At 41.6% G+C, this 25,080-nt stretch overlaps 1 protein-coding gene across 4 annotated transcripts in view; it reads right to left on the reverse strand.

Moving 5' to 3' along the window:
• LOC133552085 (cAMP-specific 3',5'-cyclic phosphodiesterase 4B-like) overlaps positions 1–25,080 on the reverse strand; it is a 131,799-nt gene that overhangs the window by 49,789 nt on the left and 56,930 nt on the right. For 3 of the 4 annotated variants that reach the window (XM_061899404.1, XM_061899401.1, XM_061899402.1), the window contains exons 5-8: positions 19,136–19,321; positions 19,003–19,039; positions 17,333–17,403; positions 17,024–17,073 (exon numbers count right to left, since the gene is read on the reverse strand). In XM_061899404.1, coding sequence (XP_061755388.1) covers positions 17,024–17,073; positions 17,333–17,403; positions 19,003–19,039; positions 19,136–19,321 — 344 coding nt within the window. Of the gene's footprint in view, positions 1–17,023; positions 17,074–17,332; positions 17,404–19,002; positions 19,040–19,135; positions 19,322–22,644; positions 22,966–25,080 lie in introns of those variants that run through there. The other variant, XM_061899405.1, reaches the window with a different exon arrangement.

Genomic DNA, 25,080 nt, shown 5'->3' on the forward strand with positions numbered 1-25,080 from the left:
CATACACCTTACAGTCATATAACTTGTTATGGAACACTGGTTAACTGTTAGCGTGCTAACTATAGCATACTAGCAAGATAACATAAGCATGCTAACTTTTTCATCTCACATGATAGTGCTAGCTTTACGTTTATTTCCCTAATTCCACAGCCATACACCTTACAGTCATATAACTTGGTATGTAACACTGGTTAACTGTTAGCATGCTAACATTAAAATGCTAGCAAGCTAACTTAAGCATGCTAACTTTTTCCTCTCACATGATAGTGCTAACTTTACGTTTATTTCCCTAATTCCACAGCCATACACCTTACAGTCATATAACTTGGTATGGAACACTGGTTAACCGTTGGCATGCTAACAGTAACATGCGGGCAAGCTAACTTAAACATGCTACCTTTTTCCTCTCATATTATAGTGCTAACTTTACGTTTATTTCCCTAATTCCACAGCCATACACCTTACAGTCATATAACTTGGTATGGAACACTGGTTAACTGTTAGCATGCTAACATTAACATGCTAGCAAGCTAACTTAAGCATGCTAACTTTTTCATCTCACATGATAGTGCTAACTTTACGTTTATTTCCCTAATTCCACAGCCATACACCTTACAGTCATATAACTTGGTATGTAACACTGGTTAACTGTTAGCATGCTAACCTTAGCATGATAGCAAGCTAACTTAAGCATGCTAACTTTTTCAACTCACATGATAGTGCTAGCTTTATGTTTATTTCCCTAATTCCACAGCCATACACCTTACAGTCATATAACTTGGTATGGAACACTGCTTAACTGTTAGCATGCTAGCAAGCTAACTTAAACATGCTAACTTTTTCAACTCACATGATAGTGCTAGCTTTACGTTTATTTCCCTATTTCCACAGCCATACACCTTACAGTCATATAACTTGGTATGGAACACTGGTTAACTGTTGGCATGCTAACATTAACATGCTAGCAAGCTAACTTAAACATGCTAACTTTTTCCTCTCATATTATAGTGCTTACTTTACGTTTATTTCCCTAATTCCACAGCCATACACCTTACAGTCGTATAACTTGGTATGGAACACTGGTTAACCGTTAGCATGCTAACATTAACATGCTAGCAAGCTAACTTAAGCATGCTAACTTTTTCATTCAACATTATAGTGCTAACTTTACGTTTATTTCCCTAATTCCACAGCCAAACACCTTACAGTCATATAACTTGGTATGGAACACTGCTTAACTGTTAGGGTGCTAACCTTAGCATGATAGCAAGCTAACTTAAGCATGCTAACTTTTTCCTCTCACATGATAGTGCTAACTTTACGTTTATTTCCCTTATACCACAGCCATACACCTTACAGTCATATAACTTGGTATGGAACACTGGTTAACTGTTAGCGTGCTAACTATAGCATGCTAGCAAGCTAGCATAAGCATGCTAACTTTTTCCTCTCACATTATAGTGCTAACTTTACGTTTATTTCCCTAATTCCACAGCCATACACCTTACAGTCATATAACTTGGTATGTAACACTGGTTAACTGTTAGCATGCTAACCTTAGCATGATAGCAAGCTAACTTAAGCATGCTAACTTTTTCATCTCACATGATAGTGCTAACTTTACGTTTATTTCCCTAATTCCACAGCCATACACCTTACAGTCATATAACTTGGTATGGAACACTGGTTAACCGTTAGCATGCTAACATTAACATGCTAGCAAGCTAACTTAAGCATGCTAACTTTTTCATTCAACATTATAGTGCTAACTTTACGTTTATTTCCCTAATTCCACAGCCAAACACCTTACAGTCATATAACCTGGTATGGAACACTGGTTAACTGTTAGGGTGCTAACCTTAGCATGATAGCAAGCTAACTTAAGCATGCTAACTTTTTCATCTCACATGATAGTGCTAACTTTACGTTTATTTCCCTAATTCCACAGCCATACACCTTACAGTCATATAACTTGGTATAGAACACTGGTTAACCGTTAGCATGCTAACATTAACATGCTAGCAAGCTAACTTAAGCATGCTAACTTTTTCATTCAACATTATAGTGCTAACTTTACGTTTATTTCCCTAATTCCACAGCCATACACCTTACAGTCATATAACTTGGTATGGAACACTGCTTAACTGTTAGGGTGCTAACCTTAGCATGATAGCAAGCTAACTTAAGCATGCTAACTTTTTCCTCTCACATTATAGTGCTAACTTTACGTTTATTTCCCTAATTCCGCAGCCATACACCTTACAGTCATATAACCTGGTATGGAACACTGGTTAACTGTTTGCGTGCTAACTTTAGCATGCTGGCAAGCTAACTTAAGCATGCTAACTTTTTTCATCAATCATTATAGTGCTAACTTTAAAGCAATAATAACAATGCATCTTTAGTCCTGATGCTACGGGGACAACTGAGCTCAGTCTCTGCACTCTCCCTACAGGTCCACAAACCCGCCTCTGTGAGCGCTAACAACACGACTCGGCCTGAAATGTCCCGCCTCAACTCCACTCTTGGCCGAGACCCCTTCCGCCGGCATCAAACCTCACACTGCCCCTCTCTGTGCTCCCCATCCATCCCCCAAACCTGTTTCCTCGGCTGTTTGGCTGAAGTGGGGCTTGCAAAAAAAAACACACAAAAAACCGCATTTCCTCATCCATTAAACCAGGGATACTCCACCTTTTCGACCTCGGGGCCTACTCAAATATTAAAGGCCGACTGAAATGAGATGTTCTTATTTAAACGGGGATAGCAGCTCCATTCTATGTGTCATACTTGATCTTTTCGCCATATTGCCATATTTTTGCTGAAAGGATTTAGTAGAGAACATCGACGATAAAGTTCGCAACTTCTGGTCGCTAATAAAAAAGCTTTGCCTGTACAGGAAGTAGCAGACGATGTGCGCGTGACGTCACGGGTTGTGGACCTCCTCACATCTGAACATTGTTTATAAACATAGCCAGCAGCAGCAAGAGCGATTCGGACCGAGAAAGCGAAAATTTCCCCATTGATTTGAGCGAAGATGAAAGATTTCTGGATGAGGAAAGTTAGAGTGAAGAACTAGAAGAAAAAAAGGCGATTGCAGTGGGAGCGATTCAGATGTTATTAGACACATTTCCTAGGATAATTCTGGAAAATCCCTTATCGGCTTATTGTGTTGCTAGAGTTTTAGCGAGTTAAAGAGTACCTTAAAGTCGGAGGGGTGTGTTGATGCCAGAGTCTCTGAGAGAAGTCACGGCAGCTGCAGTAGGTCGCTTAATCCGCTGATCTCCAGTAAGAGGCGACTTATTTCCACAATTTTCTCAACTAAAACTGCCGGTTGACATGTAGTCGGGATCCATGTTCGCTTGACCGCTCTGATCCATAGTAAAGCTTCACCTTTGGGAATTTTAAACAAAGATACACCGGCTGTGTTTGTGTGGCTAAAGGCTAAAAGCTTCCCACCTTCATCTTTCTTCTTTGACGTCTCCATTATTAATTGAACAAATTGCAAAAGATTCTGCAACACAGATGTCCAGAATACTGTGGAATTATGTGATGAAAAGAGACGACGTTTAGCCTTGGCTAATATGTCGCCTCCAACCAATAACGTCACAAACATGCGTCATAATTGTGTCATCATTCTGCGACGTTTTCAACACGACACTTGGCGGGAAATTTAAAATTGCAATTTAGTAAACTAAAGCGGCCGTATTGGCATGTGTTGCAATGTTAATATTTCATCATTGATATATAAACTATCAGACTGCGTGGTCGCTAGTAGTGGCTTTCAGTAGGACTTTAATGTTTGTATCATCCTTCATGTGTGAACTATCTGCTGTGTGGAACAATTCTCTTGTGGATCAATGAAGTTTGTCTCAGTCGTCTCCTAACAGACTTTTATTTTGATGAGGTTGTTGACAATTGTGACATCATCTCTTCACCTATCAAAACAACACACACACACACAAACACACACAGACGCAACACACACGCTAACGCAACACACATACATGCAACACACACACACACACACACACACACATGCAACACACACACACACACACACACAACACACACACACGCACACAAACACGCAACACACACACACACACACACAGACACAAACACCACACGCAACGAAGCAACACACACAACACACACGCGCAACACAGACACACACAAGACACACACGCAACACACACACACGCACACAAACATGCAACACACACACACACACACACGCACCACACACACACACAACACACACACTCGCAACACACACACACACACGCAACACAAACGCACCACACACACATACGCAACACACACACACAAACACACACACACAGACAGAAAGACCACAAACGCACGCACACACACACCACACACACGCAACACACACACCATACACACGAACACACACACGATACACACGAACACATGCACGCACCCGCAACACACACACACACACACACGCACCACACACACGCAGACACACACGCAGACACACACGCACCACACACATGCAACAAACACAGGCACCACACACACATATGCACCACACACGCAACACACACACACGCAACACACACACACCACACACACGAACACGCATGCACACAACACACACACGCTCACACACACAAACACACACACACAGACAGAAAGACCACACACGCACGCACACACACACCACACACACACGCAACACACACACCATACAAACGAACACACACACGATACACACGAACACATGCACGCACCCGCAACACACACACACACACACACGCACCACACACACGCAGACACACACGCAGACACACACGCACCACACACATGCAACAAACACAGGCACCACACACACATATGCACCACACACGCAACACACACACACGCAACACACACACACACGAACACGCATGCACACAACACACACACGCTCACACACTCACGCACCACACACACACACGCAACACACACACACATTCATGCACCACAAACACACACACACACACACAACACACACACACACTGCACGCACACAACCCACACACACACACACTGCACGCACACAACCCACACACACATATACACATATACACACACACACGCACCACTAACACACACACACACACACACACATTCATGCACCACAAACACACACACACACACACAACACACACACACACTGCACGCACACAACCCACACACACACACACTGCACGCACACAACCCACACACACATATACACATATACACACACACACGCACCACTAACACACACACACACACACATTCATGCACCACACACACACGCACCACACACACACACACACACACATTCATGCACCACACACACACACGCAACACACACACTGCACGCACACAACCCACACACACACACACACTGCATGCACACAACCCACACACACACATACACACACACATATACACACACAGACACACGCACCACACACACAAATTCATGCACCACACACAGACACACGCAACACACACACACACACTGCACGCACACAACTCACAAACACACATACATATACACACACAGACACACACACACGCACCACACACACAAATTCATGCACCACACACAGACACACGCAACACACACACACACACAGACACACACACACTGCACGCACACAACCCCCCCCCCCACACACACACACACACACACACAGACACACAGGCCTGCTTGACTGCTCTCTAACAAAGCACCATGATACAGTCCTGGCACGGTGGTTATGAGGACTGCTGGGCCTCCACAAGGTTTATGACTCTGCTGACGTCAAAGACATCATTCACAGACTTAACCCGGACAGCAGCTTCCTGCCCCCAGGCTCCTCCTCTTTTGGCTGCTGGCCCGCAAAACCAGAAACGGACTCACACGCAGATTTGTGTAAATGTGCTGTGGCGACACATGCAGGACATCAGTGAGACACAACAAGACAAACTAGAAAAACATGTTTTTGTCTTTAGAAGTCAGTACAAGCATTTAAGTCCCATCTTAAATCTCATTTGCATACTCTAGTCTTTAAACAGATCCGCCTTTTTAGACCAGTTGATCTGCCGTTACTTTTCTTTTCTCCTAAGCCCCCCTCTCACTTGTGGAAGAGGGTGCACAGGTCCTGTGGCCATGGATTAAGTCTGGAGTGTCAGGACCCGGGGTAGACCACCCGCCTGTTGGGGACGTCTCTATGCTGCTGACCTGTCTCCACTCAGGATGGTCTCCTGCTGGCCCCACTATGGACTGGACTCTCACTATTATGTTGGATCCACTATGGACTGGACTCTCACTATTATGTTAGATCCACTATGGACTGGACTCTCACTATTAAGTTAGATCCACTATGGACTGGACTCTCACTATTATGTTAGATCCACTATGGACTGGACTCTCACAATATTATGTTAGATCCACTATGGACTGGACTCTCACTATTATGTTAGAACCACTATGGACTGGACTCTCACACTATTATGTTAGATCCACTATGGACTGGACTCTCACTATTATGTTAGATCCACTATGGACTGGACTCTCACTATTATGTTAGATCCACTATGGACTGGACTCTCACTATTATGTTAGATCCACTATGGACTGGACTCTCACTATTATGTTAGATCCACTATGGACTGGACTCTCACTATCATGTTAGATCCACTATGGACTGGACTCTCTTTATTATGTTAGATCCACTATGGACTGGACTCTCACTATTATGTTAGATCCACTATGGACTGGACTCTCACTATTATGTTAGAACCACTATGGACTGGACTCTCACACTATTATGTTAGATCCACTATGGACTGGACTCTCACTATTATGTTAGATCCACTATGGACTGGACTCTCACTATTATGTTAGATCCACTATGGACTGGACTCTCACTATTATGTTAGATCCACTATGGACTGGACTCTCACTATTATGTTAGATCCACTATGGACTGGACTCTCACTATTATGTTAGATCCACTATGGGCTGGACTCTAACTATTATGTTAGATCCATTATGGACTGGACTCTCACACTATTATGTTAGAACCACTATGGACTGGACTCTCACTATTATGTTAGATCCACTATGGACTGGACTCTCACTATTATGTTAGATCCATTATGGACTGGACTCTCACACTATAATTGTTGGATCCACTATGGACTGGACTCTCACTATTATGTTAGATCCACTATGGGCTGGACTCTCACTATTATGTTAGATCCACTATGGACTGGACTCTCACTATTATGTTAGATCCACTATGGACTGGACTCTCACTATTATGTTAGATCCACTATGGACTGGACTCTCACTATTATGTTAGATCCACTATGGGCTGGACTCTAACTATTATGTTAGATCCATTATGGACTGGACTCTCACACTATTATGTTAGAACCACTATGGACTGGACTCTCACTATTATGTTAGATCCACTATGGACTGGACTCTCACTATTATGTTAGATCCATTATGGACTGGACTCTCACACTATAATTGTTGGATCCACTATGGGCTGGACTCTCACTATTATGTTAGATCCATTATGGACTGGACTCTCACACTATTATGTTAGAACCACTATGGACTGGACTCTCACTATTATGTTAGATCCACTATGGACTGGACTCTAACTATTATGTTAGATCCACTATGGACTGGACTCTCACACTATTATGTTAGAACCACTATGGACTGGACTCTCACTATTATGTTAGATCCACTATGGACTGGACTCTCACTATTATGTTAGATCCACTATGGATTGGACTCTCACTATTATGTTGGATCCACTATGGACTGGACTCTCACACTATTATGTTAGATCCACTATGGACTGGACTCTCACTATCATGTTAGATCCACTATGGACTGGACTCTCACTATTATGTTAGATCCACTATGGACTGGACTCTCACTATTATGTTAGATCCACTATGGACTGGACTCTCACTATTATGTTAGATCCACTATGGACTGGACTCTCACTATTATGTTAGATCCACTATGGACTGGACTCTCACTATCAAGTTAGATCCACTATGGACTGGACTCTCACTATTATGTTAGATCCACTATGGACTGGACTGGATGATGTGGTCCTGATGGCTTCATCTGGCCGGGATCTTCAGCTCTCACTGGATCGGTTCGCAGCCGAGTGTGAAGCGACCGGAATGAGAATCAGCACCTCCAAGTCCGAGTCCATGGTTCTCGCCCGGAAAAGGGTGGAGTGCCATCTCCGGGTTGGGGAGGAGACCCTGCCCCAAGTGGAGGAGTTCAAGTACCTAGGAGTCTTGTTCACGAGTGGGGGAAGAGTGGATGGTGAGATCGACAGGCGGATCGGTGCGGCGTCTTCAGTAATGCGGACGTTGTGTCGATCCGTTGTGGTGAAGAAGGAGCTGAGCCGGAAGGAAAAGCTCTCAATTTACCGTTCGATCTACGTTCCCATCCTCACCTATGGTCATGAGCTTTGGGTCATGACCGAAAGGAGCCAGATGAGGTGGTTCGGGCATCTGGTCAGGATGCCACCCGAACGCCTCCCTAGGGAGGTGTTTAGGGCACGTCCGACCAGTAGACCCAGGACACGTTGGGAAGACTATGTCTCCCGGCTGGCCTGGGAACGCCTCGGGATCCCCCGGGAAGAGCTAGACGAAGTGGCTGGGGAGAGGGAAGTCTGGGGCTTCCCTACTTAGGTTGTTGCCCCCGCGACCCAACCTCGGACAGGCGGAAGAAAAATGGATGGATGGTATTGTGGAGAGGCGGAGCCGACAGTCCGACAGAGCATGCTGGAGCCTGGCCCAAGATGGCGGCGAAGAGGCGGAGAATTCGAGCGAGCGGCAAGGAGCGACGCAACAAGCGAGATCAGGTGCGTGGATCGCGCACCTGGACACAATTGACGTATCTCCTCTCAATGCATAAAAGGGGAGAAGGAGGGGAGAACGGAGGGAAGGAGTTGGAGTGCGACAGAGAGCAAGACGCAGACGACGGCGGCGGCTGAAAGTGACCGACGAGCGAGCAGTGGAGGAGGAGCTGAGAAGCGGCCCGAGGTTTATTCGGAAAAATAAACAAAGGTCAAACCTCATCAATCATGTCCTTCCTTGGTGGTGCATGGAACCCGAAAGACAGCGAGAGACTGTCACAGGTATATTTAGCTTCCTCTCTTTGTGCTCGTGTACCCTTTTAGGCCGACTGCTGTACGTGTCAACCACTCACCTTTAGTCAGAACCCTGTTAGGTATCAGATGATCGATCACCTGCTTATGTTCAAACCTCAACGTCTAAGCGACGAGACACGGATAACAGCGAGTATCACGGATTAATCAATCAATCAATGTTTATTTATATAGCCCCAAATCACAAATGTCTCAAAGGACTGCACAAATCATTACGACTACGACATCCTCGGAAGAACCCACAAAAGGGCAAGGAAAACTCACACCCAGTGGACTATGAGAAACCTTGGAGAGGACCTCAGATGTGGGCAACCCCCCCCCTCTAGGGGACCGAAAGCAATGGATGTCGAGCGGGTCTAACATGATACTGTGAAAGTTCAATCCATAGTGGCTCCAACACAGCAGTGAGAGTCCCGTCCACAGGAAACCATCTCAAGCGGATCAGCAGCGTAGAGATGTCCCCAACCGATACAGGCGAGCGGTCCATCCTGGGTCTCGACTCTGGACAGTCAGTACTTCATCCATGGTCATCGGACCGGACCCCCTCCACAAGGGAGGGGGGGGACATAGGAGAAAGAAAAGAAGCGGCAGATCAACTGGTCTAAAAAGGAGGTCTATTTAAAGGCTAGAGTATACAGATGAGTTTTAAGATGAGACTTAATCACGAGCGAGGGTCGAGCACATCGTGACCGAGCTTTTTATTCCAGAGTCGTGTTGTTTAAGAGGAATAAAAGGGCAACGCAAATCATTTATAATCAGGCAGGAAGGTCTGAGGTCTTTGTTCACCGCCGGGCTCACAAGAGAACTTTGGTCGCGGAACAGCGTCAGAAGCCCAAAGGGACCGGGTTGCCTTCTCAGATACTTGGAGCTTGTGACTATGGTCATGTGGCTTTTGTTTTGATTCAAATCCTCCCCATGTCACATCTGATTAGAGTGATTAGAACTACAAAACCCCGTTTCCATAGGAGTTGGGAAATTGTGTTTGATGTAAATATAAACAGAATACAATGATTTGCAAATCCTTTTCAAGCCATATTCAGTTGAATATGCTACAAAGACAACATATTTGATGTTCAAACTCATAAACTTTAACTTAGAATTAACTTCGAATTTCATGGCTGCCACACGTGCCAAAGTAGTTGGGAAAGGGCATGTTCACCACTGTGTTACATCACCTTTTCTTTTAACAACACTCAATAAACGTTTGGAAACTGAGGAAACTAATTGTTGAAGCTTTAAAAGTGGAATTCTTTCCCATTCTTGTTTTAAGTAGAGCTTCAGTCCTTCAACAGTCCGGGGTCTCCGCTGTCCTATTTTACGCTTCACACATTTTCCATGGGAGACAGGTCTGGACTGCAGGCAGGCCAGGAAAGTACCCTCACTCTTTTTTTTTACGAAGCCACGCTGTTGTAACACATGCTGAATGGGGCTTGGCATTGTCTTGCTGAAATAAGCAGGGGCGTCCATGAAAAAGACGGCGCTTAGATGGTTCCAAAAGCTGTATGTACCTTTCAGCATTAATGGTGCCTTCACAGATGTGTAAGTTACCCATGCCTTGGGCACTAATGCACCCCCATACCATCACACATGCTGGCTTTTACACTTTGCGTCGATAACAGTCTGGATGGTTCGCTTCCCCTTTGGTCCGGATGACACGATGTCAAATATTTCCAAAAACAATTAGAAATGTGGACTCGTCGCACCACAAAACACTTTTCCACTTTGCATCAGTCCATCTTAGATGATCTCGGGCCCAGAGAAGCCGGCGGCATTTCTGGATGTTGTTGATAAATAGCTTTCGCTTTGCATAGTAGAGCTTTAACTTGCACTTACAGATGTAGCGACCAACTGTATTTAGTGACAGTGGTTTTCTGAAGTGTTCCTGAGCCCATGTGGTGATATCCTTTCGAGATTGATGTCGGTTTTTGAGGGATGGAAGGTCACGGTCATTCAATGCCGCTTACGTGGAGTGATTTCTCCAGATTCTCTGAACCTTTTGATGATATTATGGAGCGTAGATGTTGAAATCCCTAAAATTTCTTGCTATGTCACTTTGAGAAAGGTTGTTCTTAAACTGTTTGACTATTTGCTCACACAGTTGTGGACAAAGGGGTGTACCTCGCCCCATCCTTTCTTGTGAAAGACTGAGCATTTTTTGGGGAGCTTTTTTTCATGGCACCCACCTGTTCCCAATTAGCCTGCACACCTGTGGGATGTTCCAAATAAGTGCTTGATGAGCATTTTCTCAACTTTATCAGTATTTATTGCCACCTTTCCCAACTTCTTTGTCACGTGTTGCTGGCATCAAATTCCAAAGTTAATGATTATTTGCAAAATTTTTATCAGTTTGAACATCAAATATGTTGTCTTTGTAGCATATTCAACTGAATATGGCTTGAAAAGGATTTGCAAATCATTGTATTCTGTTTATATTTACATCTAACACCATTTCCCAACTCATATGGAAACGGGGTTTGTAAGAAACTTTATATATATATATATATATATATATATATATATATATATATATATATATATATATAAAACCCTTTGATCTGTTCTCTATCCCCATGTACACGACTTGAGGGCAAGCAATTCTTTGAAAAAACAAAATTAAGAGGAAAACGATGGAACATGCGTCATTATTCACAGGCAAGTGTCAGTAAAATATTTGTTGACTCAAAAGTGTCTGATGACATAGTACTTGGGATCATTTAAAACACTGAAATGTGACAAATGTATTGACAATAATATTTGAGCATTTTCTGGCCAAAAAACAGACAATTTGGGTCTAAGTGGTTGTGTTTCCTGCTTTGTCTTTACTGCATTGGTCTGTTTTATGTCCAGAGAGAAGACACTTTTATGGCCCTGATACATTCTTGGGAGTCAATCGGGGATAGTACACACCCACACTTTCTCCCTGAACGGGACGCAGACTGCTATGGTGTTGGTTGATCACCAATTAGGGACCGAAAGTCCCTTTGGGACAGAGGACCCAATTGTATTTCTAATGTTTAATTATTATTATACCACCGCCTCTTTGAGCTGTACTTTGAACCCCCTTAAAATGCTTCAAAGTGCAAGTTAAAGCTCTACTATGCCAAACGAAAGCCATTTATCAACAACATCCAGAAACGCCAATCTGTAATTTGACCCCCTTAACATGCTTCAAAACTCACCAAATTTTACACACACATCAGGACTGGCAAAAATTGCCATCTAATAAAAAACCGAACCCCAAAACTCAAAATTGCGCTCTAGCGCCCCCTAGGAAGAAAAACAGACAAAACTGCTTGTAACTTCCATTAGGAATGTTATAGAGACACGAAACAAACACCTCTATGTAGGTCTGACCTAGACCTAGATTTCATACACTGACCTACTTCAGCAAAAATCTACAGGAAGTTGGCAAAAAACCCTTCAAAACAAAAGTTTCCTAAAAAATCTCATTTTTGCCTCTCTAAGCTGTAATTTGACCCCCTTAACATGCTTCAAAACTCACAAAATTTTACACACACATCAGGACTGGCAAAAATTGCCATCTAATAAAAAACCGAACCCCAAAACTCAAATATTGCTCTAGCGCCCCCTAGGAAGAAACACAGACAAAACTGCTTGTAACTTCCATTAGGAATGTTATAGAGACATGAAACAAAAACCTCTATGTAGGTCTGACTTAGACCTAAATTTCATACACTTACAGCCTTCAGCAAAAATCAACAGGAAGTTGGCAAAAACCCCTTCAAAACAAAAGTTTCCTAAAAAAATGTCATTTTTGCCTCTCTAAGCTGTAATTTGACCCCCTTAAAATGCTTCAAAACTTACCAAATTTTACACACACATCAGGACTGGCAAAAATTGCCATCTAATAAAAAACCGAACCCCAAAACTCAAAATTGCGCTCTAGCGCCCCCTAGGAAGAAACACAGACAAGACTGCTTGTAACTTCCATTAGGAATGTTATAGAGACATGAAACGAACACATCTATGTAGGTCTCACTTAGACCTACATTTCATACTCTTACAACCTTCAGCAAAAATCAACAAGAAGTTGGCAAAAACCCCTTCAAAACAAAAGTTTCCTAAAAAATGTCATTTTTGCCTCTCTAAGCTGTAATTTGACCCCCTTAACATGCTTCAAAACTTACCAAATTTTACACACACATCAGAACTGGCAAAAATTGCCATCTAATAAAAAACCGAACCCCAAAACTCAAAATTGCGCTCCCTAGGAAGAAACACAGACACAATTGCTTGTAACTTCCATTAGGAATGTTATAGAGACATGAAACAAACACATCTATGTAGGTCTGACTAAGACCTAAATTTCATACACTTACAACCTTCAGCAAAAATCAACAGGAAGTTGGCAAAAACCCCTTCAAAACAAAAGTTTCCTAAAAAATGTCATTTTTGCCTCTCTAAGCTGTAATTTGACCCCCTTAACATGCTTCAAAACTCACAAAATTTTACACACACATCAGGACTAGCAAAAATTGCCATCTAATAAAAAACCGAACCCCAAAACTCAAAATTGCGCTCTAGCGCCCCCTAGGAAGAAAAACAGACAAAACTGCTTGTAACTTCCATTAGGAATGTTATAGAGACACGAAACAAACACCTCTATGTAGGTCTGACCTAGACCTAGATTTCATACACTGACCTACTTCAGCAAAAATCTACAGGAAGTTGGCAAAAAACCCTTCAAAACAAAAGTTTCCTAAAAAATCTCATTTTTGCCTCTCTAAGCTGTAATTTGACCCCCTTAACATGCTTCAAAACTTACCAAATTTTACACACACATCAGGACTGGCAAAAATTGCCATCTAATAAAAAACCGAACCCCAAAACTCAAAATTGCGCTCTAGCGCCCCCTAGGAAGAAACACAGACAAAACTGCTTGTAACTTCCGTTAGGAATGTTATAGAGACATGAAACAAACACCTCTATGTAGGTCTGACTAAGACCTAAATTTCATACTCTTACAACCTTCAGCAAAAATCAACAGGAAGTTGGCAAAAACCCCTTCAAAACAAAAGTTTCCTAAAAAATGTCATTTTTGCCTCTCTAAGCTGTAATTTGACCCCCTTAACATGCTTCAAAACTTACCAAATTTTACACACACATCAGAACTGGCAAAAATTGCCATCTAATAAAAAAAAACAAACCCCAAAACTCAAAATTGCGCTCCCTAGGAAGAAACACAGACACAATTGCTTGTAACTTCCATTAGGAATGTTATAGAGACATGAAACAAAAACCCCTAAGTAGGTCTGACTTAGACCTAAATTTCATACACTTACAACCTTCAGCAAAAATCAACAGGAAGTTGGCAAAAACCCCTTCAAAACAAAAGTTTCCTAAAAAAATTCATTTTTGCCTCTCTAAGCTGTAATTTGACCCCCTTAACATGCTTCAAAACTCACCAAATTTTACACACACATCAGGACTGGCAAAAATTGCCATCTAATAAAAAAAAAAACGATCCCCAAAACTCAAAATTGCGCTATAGCGCCCCCTAGGAAGAAACACAGACAAAACTGCTTGTAACTTCCATTAGGAATGTTATAGAGACATGAAACAAACACCTCTATGTAGGTCTGACTTAGACCTAAATTTCATCCACTTACAACCTTCAGCAAAAATCAACAGGAAGTTGGCAAAAACCCTTTCAAAACAAAAATTTCCTCAAAAAAAGGTCATTTTTGCCTCTCTAAGCTGTAATTTGACCCCCTTAAAATGCTTCAAAACTCACCCAACTCAACACACACATCAAAACTGGTGATAATTGCGATCTAATAAAAAAAAAAAAAAAAAAAAAACTCAAAATTGCGCTCTAGCGCTCCCTTGAAATAAAACACTAACAAAACTGCTCTTGGGAAGAAAACACAGACACAACTGCTTGTAACTTCCGGTAGGAATGTCGTAGAGACATGAAACGAAAACATCTACGTAGGTCTCACTTAGACCTACATTTAATTAATTTACATCCTTCAGCGAAAATAAACAGGAAGTTGGCAATTACCCCTTCAAAACAAGATTTTTGTAAAAAACCATCACCTTTTTTCACACATTATCTCCTCTGAGATTGTTGTGTCGGCTTCAAACTCGCACAGGAAAGATATTGAACACTTGTGGTTAAAAGTTGCGCAAAGAGTTTTTCTAACTGCTCCGGTTTTGATTTTACGAGACTTCAAAGAACTGCTGCGCTGATGCCGTCTCAAGATTGCCGCTTAAAAGCAGGAAACGAAAACCTCTATGTAGGTCTCACTTAGACCTACATTTCATTAATTGACATCCTTCAGCAAAAATCAACAGGAAGTTGGCAATTACCCCTTCAAAACAATTTTTTTGTAAAAACCCATCACCTTTTTTCACACATTATCTCCTCTGAGCGTATTTGTTGTGTCGGCTTCAAACTCGCACAGGAAAGATATTGAACACTTGTGATTAAAAGTTGCGCAAAGAGTTTTTCTAACTGCTCCGGTTTTGATTTTACGAGACTTCAAAGAACTGCTGCGCTGATGCTGCTGCGCTGCTGCCGTCTCAAGATTGCCGCTTAAAAGCAGGAAACGAAAACCTCTATGTAGGTCTCACTTAGACCTACATTTCATTAATTGACATCCTTCAGCAAAAATCAACAGGAAGTTGGCAATTACCCCTTCAAAAGAAAATTTTTGTAAAAACCCATCACCTTTTTTCACACATTATCTCCTCTTGATGTTATTTAGTATGGTGCAGCATTAGAATCCTTGGAATCTATTGATGTTATTTAGTATTGTGCAGCATTAGAATGCTCAGAATCTATTGATGTTATTTAGTATGGTGCAGCATTAGAATCCTTGGAATCTATTGATGTTATTTAGTATTGTGCAGCATTAGAATGCTCAGAATCTATTGATGTTATTTAGTATGATGCAGCATTAGAATGCTCAGAATCTATTGATGTTATTTAGTATGGTGCAGCATTAGAATGCTCAGAATCTATTGGTGTTATTTAGTATGGTTCAGCATTAGAATGCTCAGAATCTATTGATGTTATTTAGTATGGTGCAGCATTAGAATGCTCAGAATCTATTGGTGTTATTTAGTATGGTGCAGCATTAGAATGCTCAGAATCTATTGGTGTTATTTAGTATGGTGCAGCATTAGAATGCTCAGAATCTATTGATGTTATTTAGTATGGTGCAGCATTAGAATGCTCAGAATCTATTGGTGTTATTTAGTATGGTGCAGCATTAGAATGCTCAGAATCTATTGATGTTATTTAGTATGGTGCAGCATTAGAATGCTCAGAATCTATTGGTGTTATTTAGTATGGTTCAGCATTAGAATGCTCAGAATCTATTGATGTTATTTAGTATGGTGCAGCATTAGAATGCTCAGAATCTATTGATGTTATTTAGTATGGTGCAGCATTAGAATGCTCAGAGTCTATTGATGTTATTTAGTATGGTGCAGCATTAGAATGCTCAGAATCTAATGATGTTATTTAGTATGGTGCAGCATTAGAATCCTCGGAATCTATTGGTGTTATTTAGTATGGTGCAGCAGATTGTTTCATCAAAAATGTCATCATCTCTTTACATTTGAGAACACTTTCATGTGTCATTTATTAAATATCCATCCAGCAATTAATTCACTACCTACTATCATTTTTTTTTCTTTTAATTATAATCATTAAAGTTATTTTTGGCAAGGTCAAGTAGTAATTTTCCTAACTTAACCACCATGTGATTTATTTTTAATTGATGGGTGATTGAGACTTAATTGGACTGAAGCCCAGGATTTGCCCTTGTAGACCAGGACTTGAGGACAGGACTTACCTGACAAGCAGACTTTGGTGACAGAAGGCTGGGTTCCAGCAGGAGAACGCCTACAGACATGAACACATCACATATCATGTGACATAACAATGACAAAATATCATTTGTTGTTATTAAATGTTAACTAAGCTAGGAGGTTCTTCACCAGACATTAGCAATGTTATTTATGTGGTGGCGCCCTCTAGTGGGACACATTGGACCCTCTACAGAAACAAATCTAAAAAAGTCTACAACCTCCAGGATAAACCATTTCCTGTATTTATCAAAGTCCAAACTAGGAAGTCAACAAAAAAAAGTCATATTTCTTACTTGTTAGATGCACACTGCACATTAGTCAAGGTGGTGAAGTTGTTTCTGACAGTCCGAAGGCTGGCGAGGACCTGGAAAAAAAAAAAAAAAGGAGGCTGTAAATGTTAAACTATCACTAAAAACGTCTATATATACATATATATATATATATATATATATATATATATATATATATATATATGCATATGTATGCATACGTGTATATTATTATACATGTATATACATACACATAATATATAAATACACACAAACACACACACATATATAAAAACATAAATGTATATATGTATACATTTATGTATATATGTATACATACATATAAATACATACATACTGTATATGTATATACTGTATATATACCTGTATGTATATATATATGTATATATATACATACCTGTATATATATATATATTTATATGTATATTGTATATACATACATACGTATGTATATACACTATATATATATATACACATACACAATGTATGTGTAATATATGTGCGTATATATACACATACATACATGTATTTATATACATACATACATACATATGTATGTACATATATATTTACACATATATATATATATACATATATACACATATATGTATATACATATATATACATATATATATATGTATATACATATATATGTAATATATGTGCATATATATACACACATACATATATGTATGTATATGTATACACATAAATATATGTATTTATATACATACATACCTATATATATATATACATATATATATACACACATATATATATACATATATATATATACATACATATATGTATATGTAATATATGTGCGTATATATACACATACATATATGTATTTATATACATACATATATATGTATATATATATACACATATATAAATACATATATATGTATGTACATATATACATACATATAATATATACATACATATATATATGTATATATATATATATATATACATATATATATATACATATATATTTTTATTTTTCAGGAATTTAAAATGTTCCTGAAGTAACTCTCCTGAAGGAATACAGTACTATCTAATCTAATATATATATATATATATATATATACACAAATACATATATACACATGTACGCAGGCACACAAACACGCACGGACACACATACACACACACAGGATTTTATATATATATATATATATATATATATATATATATATATATATATATATATATATATATATATATATATATATATATGTTTGTGTGTATATATATATACATACATAAATATATATATGCACATATATACACATTATAAATATATATGTAAATACATGCATATATATAAATATGCATATATACATATATATGCATATTATATACATGCATATATTATATATATGCATATATATATATATATATATATATATATATATATATATATATATATTTAATTATATAAAATTGCATGGCATGATGACCTGGTGGTAAACAGAGTAAACAAAGGTTGTAATTATCTTGCCAAGACCACTTTTATCCACTAGGAGGCAGCGACATGTCTAGATTCTTGGAGGATTGGTGTCACATCTTACCTGTGTCACATCTTACCTGTGTCACATCTTACCTGTGTCACATCTTACCTGTGTCACATCTTACCTGTGTCACATCTTACCTGTGTCACATCTTACCTGGGCAAATGGAGTCACTATCAAGTCTTCTCCGTGGCTAAAACGCAAGACAAAAAAAAGGTCAAATGTGACGGACGTCATGATTGTGGTGAACTTCATCAGTCTCTCCTGTCAGTTCCTGAGGATGACTCACAGTTCTCCCACGATAGAAGAGTTCCGGGAAAGGGACTTGGGCGACAGTTCGTAGTCGCTGTCGGAGCGGTAGAGGAAAGACTCTCGACGCTGGCCATGACCCGCCACGTTGGGATGGAGCACCAGGCCCGAACTGGGGGACACTTGCGGGTCCGAAGGACACGATCGTCCATTCTCTCCCTCCAAACTAAAGTTCAGATAGGAGCACTTTGTAAATAAGAAGACAGATCATGCACGGTAGGGATGAAAAATGATGATTTCTGGTAACTTGGCACCATCTTGGAAGTATGCTAACATCTAATATTAGCATGCTAATGCTAGCATGCTAACATTTTAGGCTAACTTCTTAGCTCATTTTATATGGCTACTCCTGAAAACCATGGATTCAGATGCTTGGGGCCATTTTACTGTCATGTCTTTGTGATCATGTTCTGTTTAGTTATGTTCTGTTTGGTTTTTGACTCCATTAGTTCCTGTTTGGTTGGTTTTAGTTTCAAAGACAACCATTGGTAGATTGGCCGTGCCAGCAATCTGAGGGTTACTGGTTCAATCGCCACCTTCTACCATCCTAGTCACGTCCGTTGTGTCCTTGGGCAAGACACTTCACCCTTGCTCCTGATGGGTCCTGGTGAGCGCCTTGCATGGCAGCTCCTTTCATCAGTGTGTGAATGTGTGTGTGAATGTAGAAATACTGTCAAAGCGCTTTGGGCTCCTTAAAAAGGGGTAGAAAAGCGCTATACAAGTACAACCCATTTACCATTAGTTTCACCTGGCTCATTTGTTTCAATAATCACAGCACTATTTAAGCCTGTAGTCGCCAGGCAGTGGGCCTGGCAACATTACCCTCTACAAACCCTTGATACCTGATCGCTCACTCCTTGCCAAAGATTCACAGTTTTCACATCACAGTAAGTGTTTTAGTTTTTTTTCCCCCTTAGTTCTGCCATTGTGCGAGTTTTTGTTTTCAGAGCCAAGTTTTGAACCTCTGCTGAGAGCGGCTTTCGCGCTTTGTTCCTTTTTTTTGAGTTAATAATAAAAGATGTCATTACCTTCACGCCATTTCCAGTCCAGTCGGTTTGCACCACGGGAAAACAAACCACACCATAGTCCAGGCCTTGAGACTTAAAGTATGCCAGAGGTTCAGGGGACAGATAGCGGGCTGATCAACATTTCTGCGGGAATTTTGTAGTTATTGCTATTGGGTACATCCATGTTATTACATTTGTATAGATTGTCCTTTGTCACCGATTTTGTTCGTAACTTTTATGGACAGAATTTCTAGGCGCAGTCAAGTTGTTGAGGGGTTCCGGTTTGGTGGCCGCGGGATTAGGTCTCTGCTTTTTGCAGATGATGTGGTCCTGATGGCTTCATCTGGCCGGGATCTTCAGCTCTCACTGGATCGGTTCGCGACTGGAATGAAAATCAGCACCTCCAAGTCCGAGTCCATGGTTCTCGCCCGGAAAAGGGTGGTGTGCCATCTCCGGGTTGGGGAGGAGACCCTGCCCCAAGTGGAGGAGTTCAAGTACCTAGGAGTCTTGTTCACGAGTGGGGGAAGAGTGGATCGTGAGATCGACAGGCGGCGTCTTCAGTAATGCGGACGCTGTATCGATCTGTTGTGGTGAAGAAGGAGCTGAGCCGGAAGGCAAAGCTCTTAATTTACCGGTCAATCTACGTTCCCATCCTCACCTATGGTCATGAGCTTTGGGTCATGACCGAAAGGACAAAATCACGGGTACAAACGGCCGAAATGAGTTTCCAGGTCTCTCCCTTAGAGATAGGGTGAGAAGCTCTGCCATCCGGGAGGAACTCAAAGTAAAGCCGCTGCTCCTCCACATGGAGAGGAGCCAGATGAGGTGGTTCGGGCATCTGGTCAGGATGCCACCCGAACGCCTTTCTAGGGAGGTGTTTAGGGCACGTCCAACCGGTAGGAGGCCACGGGGAAGACCCAGGACACGTTGGGAAGACTATGTCTCCCGGCTGGCCTGGGAACGCCTCGGGATCCCCCGGGAAGAGCTAGACGAAGTGGCTGGGGAGAGGGAAGTCTGGGCTTCTCTTTGGGTTATGACCGAAAGGACAAGATCACGGGTACAAGCGGCCGAAATGAGTTTCCAGGTCTCTCCCTTAGAGATAGGGTGAGAAGCTCTGCCATCCGGGAGGAACTCAAAGTAAAGCCGCTGCTCCTCCACATGGAGAGGAGCCAGATGAGGTGGTTCGGGCATCTGGTCAGGATGCCACCCGAACGCCTCCCTAGGGAGGTGATTAAGGGTACGTCCAACCGGTAGGAGGCCACGGGGAAGACCCAGGACACGTTGGGAAGACTATGTCTCCCGGCTGGCCTGGGAACGCCTCGGGATCCCCCGGGAAGAGCTGGACGAAGTGGCTGGGGAGAGGGAAGTCTGGGCTTCTCTTTGGGTTATGACCGAAAGGACAAGATCACGGGTACAAACGGCCGAAATGAGTTTGGGTCTCTCCCTTAGAGATAGGGTGAGAAGCTCTGCCATCCGGGAGGAACTCAAATAAAAGCCGCTGCTCCTCCACATGGAGAGGAGCCAGATGAGGTGGTTCGGGCATCTGGTCAGGATGCCACCCGAACGCCTCCCTAGGTAGGAGGCCACGGGGAAGTCCCAGGACACGTTGGGAAGACTATGTCTCCCGGCTGGTCTGGGAACGCCTCGGGATCCCGCGGGAAGAGCTAGACGAAGTGGCTGGGGAGAGGGAAGTCTGGACTTCTCTTTGGGTTATGACCGAAAGGACAAGATCACGGGTACAAGCGGCCCAAATGAGTTTCCTCAGCCGGGTGGCGGTTCTCTCCCTTAGAGATAGGGTGAGAAGCTCTGCCATCCGGGAGGAACTTAAAGAAAAGCCGCTGCTCCTCCACATGGAGAGGAGCCAGATGAGGTGGTTCGGGCATCTGGTCAGGATGCCACCCGAACGCCTCCCTAGGTAGGAGGCCACGGGGAAGTCCCAGGACACGTTGGGAAGACTATGTCTCCCGGCTGGCCTGGGAACGCCTCGGGATCCCGCGGGAAGAGCTAGACGAAGTGGCTGGGGAGAGGTATGTCTGGGCTTCTCTACTTAGGCTGCTGCCCCCGCGACCTGACCTCGGATAAGCGGAAGAAGATGGATGGAATATTGTAACCACAAAAAAAATGCACCCTTACTTCTCGTAAACAATATATTATTCATTCGCCTTGCCCTATTTTCCTCTCTGACTTTCCACATGAGTGATTACTAACCCATTACTTCTGCCAGACCAGATCAGATTAACCGTAAAACGCAACCGACCGCGTCATCTGGGTTTCAATTTACGTCATCCAAATCCCGCCATAACGTACAGAAATCTAATCTCATAATCTGACACGAGCAAAGTTGCTTTTCCCAGACCAAAACCGACCTGCTGAGGCAATGAAATGAAAACAACAAAAAAGAAGGGTATGGGAAACCCTGCAGTCTCCAAAAGATCCTACATAGGCACGACTGAAAGAGAATCCAAGAAGGTAGCGGAGTTACCTGGGAGCCGAGAGGTGGGCTTCACTGATCCCCTCCACGCTGAAATCAAAGTGGCCGCTTCTGCACCTCGGAGACCGTTGCAACATTCCACTGTGCTACTCTTTCCCTTTCATCAGGCTTCAGGAAACACCAGACCTGCTTTCTCCCCCGACCACGGACCACACACTGGAATAACGCACATTTGCCACGAGGATCAGGCAGATCTGGGCTGGACCCCAGGGAACGGAGTCCGTGTTTATCTGAGAGCCTGTCAGTTTTCTTACCATGTCCAGCCACGGCGGATTAGCCGGAAAATGGACCCAACCATCCATGCTGAAATTAAATCCTACAAAAGCAGACCTCTAAATGAACCGGGGACTCGTTCATCTCGGAGTCTCCGTTTTTGGACGAGTCTATGCGTGGGAGGGGTTGGTTTGTTTGAACAAAACAAGGTCAATAAAGGCATGGTTGGATGAGTGTGGTGTGGACGGTTGGTTGAAAAACCTATTGGGGTGTTACCATTCAGTGGTCAATTGTACGGAATATTCCGTACTGAACTGTGCAATCTACTAATAAAAGTCTCAATCAATCAATCAATGAGCGCGATTATATTCATCGTAATTGAATAGTAGTGACGTTGCTGTATAATCCAATCAATCCAATCCACTCTATTTATATAGCACATTTAAACAACAATAACGTTTCCAAAGTGCTGCACAGCCATGTTAAAAACAATTGTAAAAAAAATAAATAAATAAAATAAAATAAAAATATATATATACATATTATGCTCCACCAATGACTGAATAAAAACAAAAAATAAATAAATATAAAACCAATAAAAACAATATAAAAACAAATATGATTAAAAACTATTTTAAAGGGTAAAATCAATTAAGAAATCAAAGTGTATAAAAAACACAGAGGACCACACAACTCACGTAGTGTTAAAAGCCAAAGAATAAAAGTGGGTCTTAAGACGAGACTTAAAAGAGTCCACTGTGGAAGCAGTTTGAACATGGAGGGGCAGAGTGTTCCAGAGCTTAGGGCCGACCACAGGTATTAAGTCAGGTCTTGGGCACCACGAGCTGGAACTGGCTCTCGGACCTCAGAGCGCGCGCAGGAATGTAAATTTGGATAAGGTCCGAGATATACTGAGGTGCCAGTCCATGTAAAGATTTAAAAACAAACAGCAATGTTTTAAAATCAATTCTAAAATGATCTTCCCAACGTGTCCTGGGTCTTCCCCGTAGCCTCCTATCGGTTGGACCTGCCCTAAACACCTCCCTCAGGATGCGTTCAGGTAAATTGAGAGCTTTGCCTTCCGGCTCAGCTCCTTCTTCACCACAACGGATCGGTACAACGTCCGCATTACTGAAGACGCCGCACCGATCCGTCTGTCGATCTCACCATCCACTCTTCCCCCACTCGTGAACAAGACTCCTAGGTACTTGAACTCCTCCACTTGGGGCAGGGTCTCCTCCCCAACCCGGAGATGGCATTCCACCCTTTTCCGGGTCATGAGTTCTATAAAGTATTCCAATCTTAAAATACCAAGCGATCTCTGATTAATAAACTGCTGCTGTCTGTGGACGATGTGAGTAAAATCAGATCAATGACCCTTGACTGCACTTTGACTTGATGCCACAGTATTTACTTATATGACACAATCCAAACAACATTCCTTAGTCATCAGGCAAAAAAAACAAAACAAGAAAGAAATGCAACAAACATGAATGTCAACACACATAACACAACCTGCTCACCGTAAAAAAAATCTTAATTACATCCATTGGAGTGCATGATGGGAAAAATGTAAAACACTCTCCACAGATGATCCATGTTTGGCGCTAATATAGACACTTACATCATGTGTTGTCTTCATTATAACACTTATATAAGGCTTTTAAACTAATTTTGATAGTAGGCTAATATAGACACTTACATCATGTGTTGTCTTCATTATGACACTTATATAAGACTTTTAAAGTCATTTTGATAGTAGTCTAATATAGACACTTACATCATGTGTTGCCTTCATTATAACACTTATATAAGACTTTTAAAGTCATTTTGATAGTAGGCTAATATAGACACTTACATCATGTGTTGTCTTCATTATAACACTTATATAAGACTTTTAAACTCATTTTGATAGTAGGCTAATATAGACACTTACATCATGTGATGTCTTCATTATAACACTTATATAAGACTTTTAAAGTCATTGTGATAGTAGGCTAATATAGACACTTACATCATGTGTTGTCTTCATTATGACACTTATATAAGACTTTTAAAGTCATTGTGATAGTAGGCTAATATAGACACTTACATCATGTGTTGTCTTCATTATGACACTTATATAAGACTTTTAAAGTCATTGTGATAGTAGGCTAATATAGACACTTACATCATGTGTTGTCTTCATTATAACACTTATATAAGACTTTTAAA

The sequence above is a fragment of the Nerophis ophidion genome, linkage group LG04 (assembly GCF_033978795.1).
Source record: "Nerophis ophidion isolate RoL-2023_Sa linkage group LG04, RoL_Noph_v1.0, whole genome shotgun sequence".
NCBI classification, from domain to species: domain Eukaryota; kingdom Metazoa; phylum Chordata; class Actinopteri; order Syngnathiformes; family Syngnathidae; genus Nerophis; species Nerophis ophidion.